This window comes from Mustela putorius, unplaced genomic scaffold, assembly GCF_011764305.1.
Source record: "Mustela putorius furo isolate JIRA1106 unplaced genomic scaffold, ASM1176430v1.1 tig00001680_pilon_pilon_pilon, whole genome shotgun sequence".
Classification (NCBI taxonomy): Eukaryota; Metazoa; Chordata; class Mammalia; order Carnivora; family Mustelidae; genus Mustela; species Mustela putorius.
This window is the reverse complement of record NW_025421840.1, coordinates 872,256-884,738: the sequence shown is the minus strand read 5'-3', so window position 1 is coordinate 884,738 and position 12,483 is coordinate 872,256. Positions and strand designations below refer to the sequence as shown.

The 12,483-nt window shown below is 42.0% G+C and overlaps 1 protein-coding gene across 1 annotated transcript in view; it reads right to left on the bottom strand.

The window, feature by feature from the left end:
• Positions 1-12,483, bottom strand: part of CNTNAP2 (contactin associated protein 2) — a 1,133,692-nt gene that overhangs the window by 401,715 nt on the left and 719,494 nt on the right. Inside the window, exon 12 of the mRNA XM_045087941.1 lies at positions 7,949-8,105. Within this exon, the coding sequence (XP_044943876.1) occupies positions 7,949-8,105 (157 nt within the window). The remainder of the gene's footprint in view (positions 1-7,948; positions 8,106-12,483) is intronic.

Below are 12,483 nucleotides of genomic sequence, written 5' to 3'. Positions count from 1 at the left end.
AGGGAAATAAAAATCAAAACCACGATGAGATACCATCTCCCACCAGTCAGAATGGCTAAAATTAACAAGTCAGGAAACAACAGATATTGGCAAGGATGTGGAGAAAGGGGAACCCTCCTACACTGTTGGTGGGAATGCAAGCTAGTATAGCTACTCTGGAAAACAGTGCGGAGGTTCCTCAAAAAGTTGAAAATAGAGTTACCCTACGACCCAGCAATTGCACTACTGGGTATTTACCCTAAAGATACAGATGTAGTAATCCGAAGGGGCACAATTCACCCAGATGTTTATAGCAGCAATGTCCACAATAGCCAAACTATGGAAAGAACCTAGATGCCCATCAACAGATGCATGGATAAAGAAGTATAATGGAATACTATGCAGCCTTTAAAAACCCAAAATCTTGCCATTTGTAATGACATGGATGGAACTAGAGGGTATTATACTGAGTGAAATAAGTCAATCAGACAAAGACAATTATCATATGGTCTCCCTGATATGAGGAATTTGAGAGACAACACGGGGGCTTAGAGGGTAGGGAAGGAAAAATGAAACAAGAGGGGATTGGGAGGGAGACAAACCATAAGAGACTCTTAATCTCACAAAACAAACTGAGGGTTGCTGTGGGGTGGGGGAATAGGAACAGAACGGCTGGGTTATGGACATGGGGAGGGTATGTGCTATGGTGAGTGCTATGAAATGTGTAAGCCTGATGATTCAAAGAGCTGTACCCCTGGGGCAAATAATACATTATATGTTAATAAAAATAAAAAACCCAGTATTCTACATGTGGTTCAAAGGGTAATGGCCTAGATATTCTGTGTCACAGTGCTAAATGGGAGAGAGACCTCCTCCCATTTTTTTTAAGAAACTCATTCCAATATTGGGGCTAGCAGAATCAAGAATGGAGATGCTTTTGTTCTGTTGTTGAAACTTATTCTTCTATCTGCTTTCTTAGGAAAATAGTATGTGTTGTTATGTAACAGGATGTCTGTGGGGGCCCTTACTTTTTCATTTTAGGTTTTTTTAAAAGATCTATTTATTTACTTGAGAGAGAAGAGGGTAGGGAGGGAGAGGGAGAGAATATCAAGTTGACTTGCCACCAAGTGTAAAACCTGACATAGGGCTGGATCTCACAACCCTGAGTTCATGACCTGAGCCAAAATCAAGAATTGGATGCTTAGCCAACTGAGCCACCCAGATACCCATCATTTTAGATGTTTAAGCTACTTATAAAAATTTTAATTTTAATTTAATGGGTTAGCTATGATCATGCCAAGACATTCAAAGGCTAACTAAGATGCAGAAGGGGATAAAAAGGAGACTTCCGTAAGACCCTCATATCCTCGTCCACTGTGTTAACTATTAACGGTTCATTTTGTGTGGTTTCCAGAACTTGTCTATACATGTATAAGGGTTATAGCTGTATATGCAATTTTTTAAAAAACAGATTCAGGGGCACCTGAGCCTGGGTGGCTCAGTGGGTTAAGCCGCTGCCTTCGGCTCAGGTCATGGTCTCAGGGTCCTGGGATCGAGCCCCGCATCGGGCTCTCTGCTCAGTGGGGAGCCTGCTTCCCCCTCTCTCTGCCTGCCTCTCTGCCTACTTGTGATCTCTGTCTGTCAAATAAATAAATATTAAAAAAAAAAAGACTCCTATCATACAGATTATTTGTCAACTTTCTTTTTGCATTTTTACTTTGGCCATTTTTCTATGCAAGTATTTGAGTGTCTACTCCCTTCTTTCCTTCAACAACCTAACATCAGTAATAATTATCTAAAATTCTATTGCTGGAAATTTCAGTTTGGGTTTCTTTTATTTTGATTACTACAAAGAATGGAAAATCCAGTACCTATATTTGTCCATATTTGTTCAAGAAAGGCAATGCCATATAGTAAAATGCTCAGAGTATGTGTTTAACTTTTGATAGCACTATCCAAACTGCCATTAAAAGGTGTCTTTCTTGCCATACTCTATACAGAGTGTATATTAAAAAAAATTTTTTCTTAACATGCCTTGTTGTGTACTATCTAAGCATGAGTTTGGAGTTGGCCTGCCCAGGGTTTGAATCTTAGCTCTGCCACTTACTAACTAACTGTGTGACCTTGGGAAAGTAACTTAACCTCTTTGGGGAAGATAAAATAGTACTTTAATTATAGGGCCAATGTCATGTTTAAATGACATGATACATTCAAGCTCTTGAAACAAAGTCTGACACTTAATTAATATTCCTAAATATTCACTATTATGATGCGAACAACATGGCAAATGAGAGTGCATATATAAATATTCTCCTTTGAGTAAAAGTAAACACGTTTCAGGGAAAAATATTTAAAAAGATTAGATGAAACTGTTTAGAAACCATGAAAAAGTGTGTAATGATTACTTTTCAAAATATTCTAAGTACTTACCAGTTGTTTGGTAGTAAGCTAACTGAATCCGTTGTTTCTGATTTTAAACCAGTAAAGAGGTTCTCTGCCGCCTATAAAGAGCCGGTCATGGGTTATTTCTGGTCCAGGAAGGACAGACCTACAGAGAAGCCAGTTCCATTCGGGGTGAGTGGAATGGGACACACAAGCAGGCATGCGCCTGGCCTTTCTCCGATGGAGGTGGGAACGGCCCACTAACTTTAACACGCGGACTTGCTCTCGGCTTTTCACCGGGCTCATCACCCCCTCTGTATGTGCTCATCGTGGCCAAGACACAATCACCCAGAAATTCTACAAGCAGAACGAGAGAGGGGCACTCAAGCAATGACTGGCACACCTTCACTGGTAATTCCGTTTTTGGAACTGCTAATTTCAGATGTGATGATTTAGCTCATTGGGTCAGGCTGCAAGAGACCAGGAATTATCCAGTGGTGGGCACTTTGCTGAGGCCAAGGCTCACTTAATTGGGATTCTGGCACGGTAGGTGGGAATATTTACTATTGCTGCGAATAGTAAATCATAAATGTTAAATTACATTCAATCTCAGAAATAACTGTGCAAAACTTCTCACAGCATAGATAATCAGGCAATCACTGAGATGGTTATAGTTCTCACAGGCCATTGTCGCTTTGCTGGGAGGCCTGCTTGTGTCGGGAGCTATAGTCTCGTTTATCCCAGCGCCATTTTTGTGTATTTTACTCTGGTGAATGATAATAAATGCTTAGATTGTTTTTCTTTAAGAAGAACATAAAATATGTGGTCTATTTGTTTAAACCTTAGGTTTAAAACTTAGAGATAGCTATAAACATTAAATTCATAAATCATTAAAAAGATAAAAACAATGTTAATAGTCTTCCTTGATCATGATGTTACAGAAAAACACTGGACTGGAAGTTTGGAAACCTGGGTCTAGATCTTCTCTCTGCTTCTCATTTCTAATATAATTTGTGGAACGTAATTTACATTGTCCTGCGCCCCCATTTTAAGTAACTGTAATTTAAGAAATTGTTAACAATTGTTGCTAGGGTTCCATTCAACATTCACGTAGTAAAAGTAACATGCCCGCCTGTAATTTTAAACAATCATTTACGACGGCGCTTTACCAAATCTCTGCATGAACTGGGAAGGGTTATCTGTCTACGTTTTGCCGACATGGGAACTTAACAGAAGCCAGTTGTGCTGACGTAGGTCACACACACAGGAGAGGGCATGGCAGGGCTTTGCCCCATGTCAGCCTCCCTCCATTTTACTCAAATGACTCACAGGGAGTGAGGTCACGATTAGTGGAGAGAGTCACTTCCTTAGCTGGACACGGAGCCTGAAAGCCTGCACTTTGGAAGTGGAACCTTCATTTGATCTTTCATGTATCACAGCAAGTGTGGTTTCACGTGTGTGAATTTCACTTGGACTCAGGCATGGGGTTTCCCGTCTCCCAAATCTCTTCGCGCTCATCTGTGGCAGGACAGAAAGATCTGGATCCCCCATGATCTTGGGAGCACACATTCCAGGTTGCCTGGACAGTGAACCGGCTGGGAAGCACCCTCCCTTCTAGTCAAGGAGGTTGCACCTGAAGTCAGGTTCCTAGAAGGGCTGTGGCCGCTCCCTGTTCTGGGTGAAAAGAGGACCTCAGACAATGCCTGTGAACAGCTGTTTCCTTTGCGCAGCCAGTTGGTGCACTAAGATTACCTCCACCAACAACACTGCTCTCATTCTTGCCCTCTGGGAAGTCAGGGGAGCAAGGGTTTCCTTGGAACTAGACCCCTGCTGTGCTCAGTACCGCAGTCTGGCTCCAGCATCTCTGCCTGAGGTCAGATGGGGCTGGAGGACCTACACCTTGTCTTTTGATGACGTCTGATGTGAGCCTCGCCAGTAGAGCCCATCCACCCCCCTGCCACGTGGTGTCGTAGACTTGGACTTGGGATCTGTTGCTGGGCCAGAGCATGAAGGGACTCACTGTCCACAGTCTTTTTTCATGTCTAAAGATTCATTTGGAATCATTAAAACTTGGAGGGAAATTGCAGAGTGAAGAATTGCAAAGAACTATGTGTCCGTTACTACACAATTTACAGACTCTTTTCATAATCTATATTCCCATTTGCTCTCACGCTTGTCTGCCGATCGAGATTTATTTTTATTATACAGACAACAAATCTAAGTTTCGGAGTGGTTAAAAGCTGCCTCAAAAGAGGCAAATCCGGGCCATTTTAAGAACATTTTTAAAACATCCACAGAGCAGACCCTCTGGCAGGGGCTGGTGAGTTCAAAGACCAGTAAGCCCTCACCGGAAGCTCTCTTTCTTGTCTTAAATAGAGAAGATCATCTTAATAGCTATTTATTATAACCATATTCATTATATATTTCAGTTTACTCAAAATATAGTGCCTCTGTTAGGGGACATTAGAAAACTTTACAGAAGTGGAGAGGTGAGGGCTGGCGGTGAGGGTGTCTTCACTGCTACTGGTACAGAAGGGACCACACACCGCCCATCCCGGGGACCCTGAAAGACCTGGGAACAGGTATGAGCCAATCAGGACTCCGGAGACTGGCGTGTCTGTGAGCCCCAGGGAATAGGTCTGTCTGCAAGGAGTCTTCCCATCTATGATCTGAATTCAGGTATGTTCTTGGAAGTGATTTCAAATGCAAATACATTTCTCTGAAATCTCTCTCTCTTATCAGTAATCCCATTAACGGTGCCCCTCTGGATTTAGACAGGATGTTATGCCGGCACCTCCAACTTAATCCTTTCAAAGCTGAACTCCTCATCTACTGCTCAGAGCTTTATTCCTTAGCCTGACACGTGGCTTGGCTTCTGCTCCATTTCCAAGTGCCCAAAGGGGCATCTACCCAGACTTCTCCCTTTCTTCTCATACAGGCCTATCTAGTCCTGCAGATACCACACCTCCCAAACATCTCCTACATTTTCCTTCTCCTTGGTGGCTGTGCCTTCAGCCTTTGATGCCTTTCAAGGACTGTTGTGGTCTCCCCGCCCCAGCCCCATGCTGACCTCCGTGGGGCTTGTGGCTGATAAATTCAAACTCCCACCACCCTTGGAAAAGAAGGGAAGCTCCAATGCTGGACCTCCCACAAACTGAGCAAGACTGTGGTTCCTCTCCTGTCCGTATTGCATTCCAAATCTACTTCACTGATGGCTCCCCAAACTGCCCGAGCTGTCTCGTGCTTCTCCTCCAAGACGATCTTCTAAGGAAGAGTGAGCCTAACAAATTCTTACTTCTCTTCCAAGCATCCTTTTTCCTGTGAGGCTCTTTCTAACCTTTTCCTCTAATCCTGCAGTTAGATTTAAATTTTCTTTTTTTCTTTTTAAAAAGGATTTTTACTTATTTATTTGAGAGAGACAGAGAGAGAGCGAGTGAGCGAGCATGTGAGCAGGGAGGGGAGAGGCAGAGGGAGAAGCAGACTCCCTACTGAGCAGGGGCCTGATGGCAGGGCTCAATCCCAGGACCCTGGCATCATGACCTGAGCCCAAGTCAGATGCTTAACCAACTGAGCCACCCAGGTGCCCCTAGATTTAAATTTTCTTCCACTGTTTTTGCTGTATCCTGCAATGACTTCTTCAGAGGACTGATTTTAATATGCTATTTCTGTGGGCTTTGTCCGCCAGCTAATTTTTGAGTTCTTTCAAAGACAAAGTGCATGTTCCATTTACCATCGTATCCCTAGTACTGACCACGATGTCTGACAAAAATGAATTTTGCTTGGACGCATGCACTAGATTTTCCTTTCCCTGACTACTGAACCGTCCTCCGTGGTAGGATGAACACTGCATTGCTAGACAATGAACCATCTGGGACGGTGCTCCCACGTCTCCTACTTGGAGAAAATGCACTCAAAATCAGCTTCTTGAAGGGAGCAGGAGTCAACGATGAAGAAACAAATGAATCAGAGTCCACAGACCTTGCTTAAGGACACACAGCCGGTAAAAAATGACAACAAGATCATAAATCCAGGCAGATCTTGTTCTTCCCATTCACGGTTTGCCCCGTACCTAGAAGAGTTGTTGGCACAGAAAATTCAATCGGCATCTGTTGAGTTAATGAGTGACTGCAGGAACGAATGAAAAGTTAACTTCAGAGCCCTGTGCCTTTGGCTTCCGCCCTCCTGACTTCCAGTCTTGGTGGAGTCTGTGAATATGTGTGTAGAGACATCTTTCAAACAAATAAAATTAAAAACAGAATATCATGATTTTCTCTTTACAGTAAACCACAATTAAAGATTAATGGAGGGGCGCCTGGGTGGCTCAGTGGGTTAAAGCCTCTGCCTTCGGCCTGGGTCATGGTCCCAGGGTCCTCGGATCGAACCCCGCGTCGGGCCCTCTGTTCAGCGGGGAGCCTGCTTCCTTTCCTCTCTCTGCCTGCCTCTCTGCCTACTTGTGATCTCCGTCTGTCAAATAAATAAATAAAATCTTTAAAAAAAAAAAAAAGAGTAAGGTAGCTATTTCTGCATGCACGCACATTTATGCACGATTCCAGAACACTGGGATATATGGGCTTGGCAATTCACTTCGTTTACTAAAAGAAAAATGGCTTTTGGAAAATAGGTAGACACCGACCTGGAAATCACATAACTTTACGTTCAGAATTAGTTTTCTGTTAACTGGTAGAATGAACTTGTCAATTGTCCTTCTAAATAGTGTGAAACACAGGCAGACCGAAGTAGACTGTGTGTGTTCTTGAGGAAATTCAGAGCCAGATTCGTGCCCTCTGCTGCTGTCCAGAGGCAGGAGAGGAACACAGAGGGCCCTCGTTGGTTCGGACATTGTGAGAAGCAGGTGCACCCTGTGTGCTTCTGGGGAGAGCCCTACTTCGGTTTATAGTCTTCCACCCAAACTTCTGGGGCCTCTCTTTTTCATGCTGAATGACAGCTGATTTTATCTTTGTCTGTTACTGACACAGACCCAGCCATCCACTGTGAAGCAGAACAAAAGCCAGGAAAGTGATGAAAGAACCCCGAAATAGATCTTTCTTGAACTGATCAGTATCAGAGTTTATAAACAGTTCAAGGCAGGAAGGAAAGGAGATCCGTGAGCACTGTTGCTGAAGACAGAGCAAGGAACGACTTTTTCCCTTCCCTTCCCCTCCCCCCTCCTTTTTTCTTGTGCAGCTACTCAAAGCAAACAGGGTCGGAAGGGGAAGCATTCACAGGAGACTGTTCACTGTGGACAGTCCCCGGCCCCGCGCGTGAGCTCCCTGCTCACAGTCATTCCCTCCACTGCTACAAAGCACATTTAACAGTGTAAATCACCTTCTGCTACATGGTTCATTATTCTTCTACTGAGTAAAACAGAAACACATCAATTATGTGTCCGCTTATTTCTGAATGCACACCCTCGTAACACTGACCTCTCTCTGTTTTTATATTTTTGTGTGTGTTTCTGACCGTTGTCACCCGGGTTAGCTCCCAAACACTCCTAACCCTTCCTCTTATTATTTCATCAATTTTCAATGTTCTCTGCTACAGAATTAGTCTGACCGAAAGGCACACGGGGAGGGGAGCTTGCACTCACCACTGCTTGTAATCCGCGTCACAGTTACAGTAGTATCTGGGGTCCGTGCAGTTCCGCTCGATGCCGCAGGCGCACTTCTGAATGCCAGGCCCGGAGCCGCCCCAGTAGTAATGCTTCTCATTGGCTTTGCCGACCCACCAGGTGTAAGGGCTGCCATCTATGAGAAAAGGGAAAGACGCCATGAAGTGGGCTAGGCTTGACCACGCTGATGTCAACTGTACACCTCCATCCCCAGAGGCAGTGTTGAGCCCTGGTAGACTGAACATCACGTTACCCTCTCACAAGTAAATGTATTTCAATCAAAGGAATATTTAATAAAAAAAATACAACAGGGAAAAAAATACAACAGAGAATGGGAAGCCTACGTTTTCCCACCAGGATAGGTACCTCTTTCCCTGGAAGAAGCTTGGACGTTCAAGCTTTAGTAACTTAGGTGTCTACTCAGAAGAGAGGCTGGCCAGATGGGGATGACCATGATGAAGGCATGTAGTTGAGGCACTGACTCTGTAAATTACAGCTAAGTTCATGACTAATTGTGCTTTTCTGGGAAGCAATAGTCAAGGGGATCATAAACTATCAGAGTCAAATGACCTTCATTGTATCTCAGTCTGATCCCCTTATTTTACTGGTAAGGAAACTGAGGTTTAGAAAGCTGAAGGGATTCTCTCAATCACACTGTAGATCTGTTCCAGCCAGAAATTCGACGCTGTATCTCATAAGACATCATACAACGCTCTTATACAATACTTGTGCCTTTATTATTTGGCCTAATATTCACTCATGTATTGGCTCATTCATCCAATCATCAAACATCACTTGAGTTTCCATTGTGTGTTAAACATGGTAAGAAACTCAGCAGAATTGATGGAAGAAAATGATACAGATTGAACCTAGTAAGATTTACGACACACAGGAGCCCGAGTGAGGGAAAGGAGACCATGAAGGAAGGTTTCCTAGAAGACATAAGATATTGGAGCTAGGTGTTGAAGGCTGAACGGGCATTACCCAAGAGAATAAGGACGTAAGAGAGGTAAACGCTTGTGGGCAGAGGCAGCAGAATGCAAAAATCAGAGAGAGAAAGTTCTAAATGGAAAACATACGTAGGAGTGTATAGGTAGAATACAGAAAAATAAAATAGGGCTGAAGAAGTATGTTTGAAATTCAATCAATATTTCAAATATAATAATAGGGCTGAAGTAAAATAGGGCTGAAGAAGTATGTTTGAAAGGGTAGCAGGGTTAGTAGTAGTAGATGAGCGCCTCATACACAAAAAATCTTTGTTCAAATAAGAAATTACTTCACATTGGTTTATTCTTGTAAGTTCTTACTTCCTCCCAACACAAAGAGACTGGACTTCATCCTGTAAGTAATGTGAACCAATTTAAGGATTTAATGCAGGCAATTATCAAATTTATATTTTAAAGATCTATACAGTATGATGAAAGATTTCTGGGAGATGAACTCAGGGAGGCCAGATGTGATGCTCCTATGTTAACACAGAAAGAAATAATAAAACAGAGTGGAAATGGAGAGGAAGATAAATTAGAAGGAGCTTAGTGAGATATAATTGGTGTAGGATTTTGGGATTAGGGTGGGAGGAAGGGTCGGAAGTAATCTCCCTACTTCTGGCTTGGCTGATGTGTTCCTTCCTACCTTCCTTCTTAGGTAGGAAGATAAGAAGTTTGGGGAATGTTGAAGAAAGGATGATGAATTCAATACATAAACTAGGCAATTGGCTGTAGAAGACTGGATCTTAGGAACATTCTTTGGGCTGAAAATCATATTTTAGGAAACATGAGTGTTAAAGAGACAATACTGGTTGCAGGAGAGACGCCACTGAAATCTGCTGGATTACAGGAACACTTGAAGAAGAAAAAGAGAGGGAGATGGCCATCACGGACCCAGTAGAGGGAGCAGTCAGAAAATAAGCAAAGTACTTCCAGAAGACAGAGTGTTCAGAATTACCAGATTATTTCATAGGGAAATCCATGGAGATGAGAATCTTAACTTTTTCTTTTAATTTGACAGCTGCAAGGTCACAGGAGACTTTGTTGGAAGGAGTTTCAGATGAATGATGGCAAGATGAAGCCAGGCAGCGGCAGGCGGGGGAGGGTATGGAGGGGACGGAGGGGAGGTCCTAGGAACAGCTTCTCTTGCCGGAGCCTGGGAGGGAATGGAATCTATTGGGGGTGGTGCCAGCCAGGAAGCTAAGAAGGCCAGTCAATTAAAATCTTCAGGTGTATGGCTAGAATTTCATTAGGAGAACTCACCCACCATTTTGGGGATGCTAGGTAGACACTTCTGCCAGTGTCTGCTGTACAAGTGCTCAGAAATAAAAATGAGGCAAGAGCCACACTGGAATTGCATGAAGATTGCTGCAGAACTGTCGTAGATACACCAATCATTTTTTTTTTAAGGTAGACAATTTATTTTTATTACTGAAGTATAGTTGACATATGATGTTATATTATTTTCAGGTGTACAACATAGTGATTCAACAATTCTATACATTACTCAATGCTCATCATAGTAAGGACAGTCCCCATCTGTCACCAGATAATGTTACTACAATATTATTAACTGTATTCCCACTGCTGTACTTTTCATCTTTGTGAGTTATTTATTTTATAACTGGAAGTTTGTAACTCTCAACCCCCTTCACCTGTTTCACCCACCTCCCACCCTCTTTCCTTCTGGCCAACCATCAGTCTGTTCCTTGTTTTTATGACTCTGGCTTTTTGTTTGTTCATTCGTTTTGTTTTTTAGATTCCACGCATAAGTGAAATCATATGGTATTTGTCTGTCTTTGACTTATTTCATTTAGCATAAGACCCTTTAGGTCTATCCATATTGATGTAAATGACAAGATTGCATCATTTTATGACCAAGTAATATCCTATTACACACACACACACACACACACACACACACACACCATCTTCTTTATCCATTCATCAGTCAATGGACACTAGGGTTGCTTCCCTATCTTAGCTATTATAAATAATATTACAATAAACACAGGGGTGCATATATCTTTTCAAGTTAGTGTTTTTGCTTTCTCTGTGTAAATACTCCATAGTGGAATTGCTGGATTGTATGGTAGTTCTATGTTTAATTTTTTAAGGAAACTCCATACTGTTTTCCACAGTGGTTACACTACATTCCCACTAATAGTATATGAGGGTTTCCTTTTCTCTACATCTTTGCCAACACTTGTTACTTTTGTCTTATAGATAATAGCCATTTGACTAGCATGAGGTAGTATCTCCCTGTGGTTTTGAATCGTATTTCCATGATGATGAATGATGTTGAGTTTCTTCTCATGTGCTTGTTGGCCATCTGGATGTCTTCTTCAGAAAAATGTCTTATTCACATCCTCTGCCCATTTTTAATCAGATTATCTGGGGATTTTTGGATGTCCAGTTGTATAAATTCTTTATATATTTTGCATATTAACCCCTTATTGGATATATCATTTGAAAATATCTTCTCCTAGTCAGTAGATTGTCTTTTCATTTTCTTGATGGCTTCCTTTGCTGTGCAAAAGCTTTTTTTTAATCTTGGTATAGTTTATTTTTGCTTTTATTTCCCTTTCCTGAAGAGACATATCCACAAATATGTCACTAAGGCTGATGTCTAAGAGATGACTGGCTATGTTTTCTATTAGTAGTTTTAAGGGTTCATGTCTTATATTTAGGTCTCTAATTCATTTTGAATTTATTTTTATGTATGATGTAAGAAGGTAATCCAGTTTCATTCTTTGCATGTAGCTGTCCAGTTTTCCCAACAAATTTTATTGAAGAGACTGTATTATCCCCCATTGTATATTTTTGCCTTCTTTGTGTTGATTCACTGACCATATAAGGGTGGGTTTATTTCTGGGCTCTCTATCCTGTTCTAGGGATATATGTGTCTTTGGGGTATGTGTGTGTGTGTGTGTGTGCACGTGCGCACACACATGTGTGTGCCAGTATCACACTGTTTTGATTACTACAGCTTTGTAATATATCTTAAAATTTGGGATTGTGATACCTCCAGTTTCGTTCTTCTTTCTCAAGATTGTGTTGGCTATTTGGGGTCTTTTGTGGTTCCATACAAATTATAGGATTATTTGATGTAGTTGTGTGAAAAATGCTACTGGTTTTTTTTTTTACAGAAATTGGATTGAATCTATAGATGGCTTTGGGTAGTACGAACATTAATTCTTCTAATCCCTGAGCATTTGTTTGGGTTGTCTTCAATTTCTTTTATTAATATCTTATAGTTTTCAGAGTATAAGTCTTTCACCTCTCTGGTTAGTTTTTATTTAATTTTTAAAAAGATTTTATTTATTTATTTGACAGAGATCACAAGTATGCAGAGAGGCAGGCAGAGAGAGAGAGGGGGAAGCAGGCTCCCTGCTGAGCAGAGAGCCTGATGCAGGGCTTGATCCCAGGACCCGGAGATCATGACCTGAGCCAAAGGCAAAGGCTTAAACTGAGCCACCCAGGAACCCCCTCTTTGGTTAGTTTTATTGCTAGATATTTATTATATGT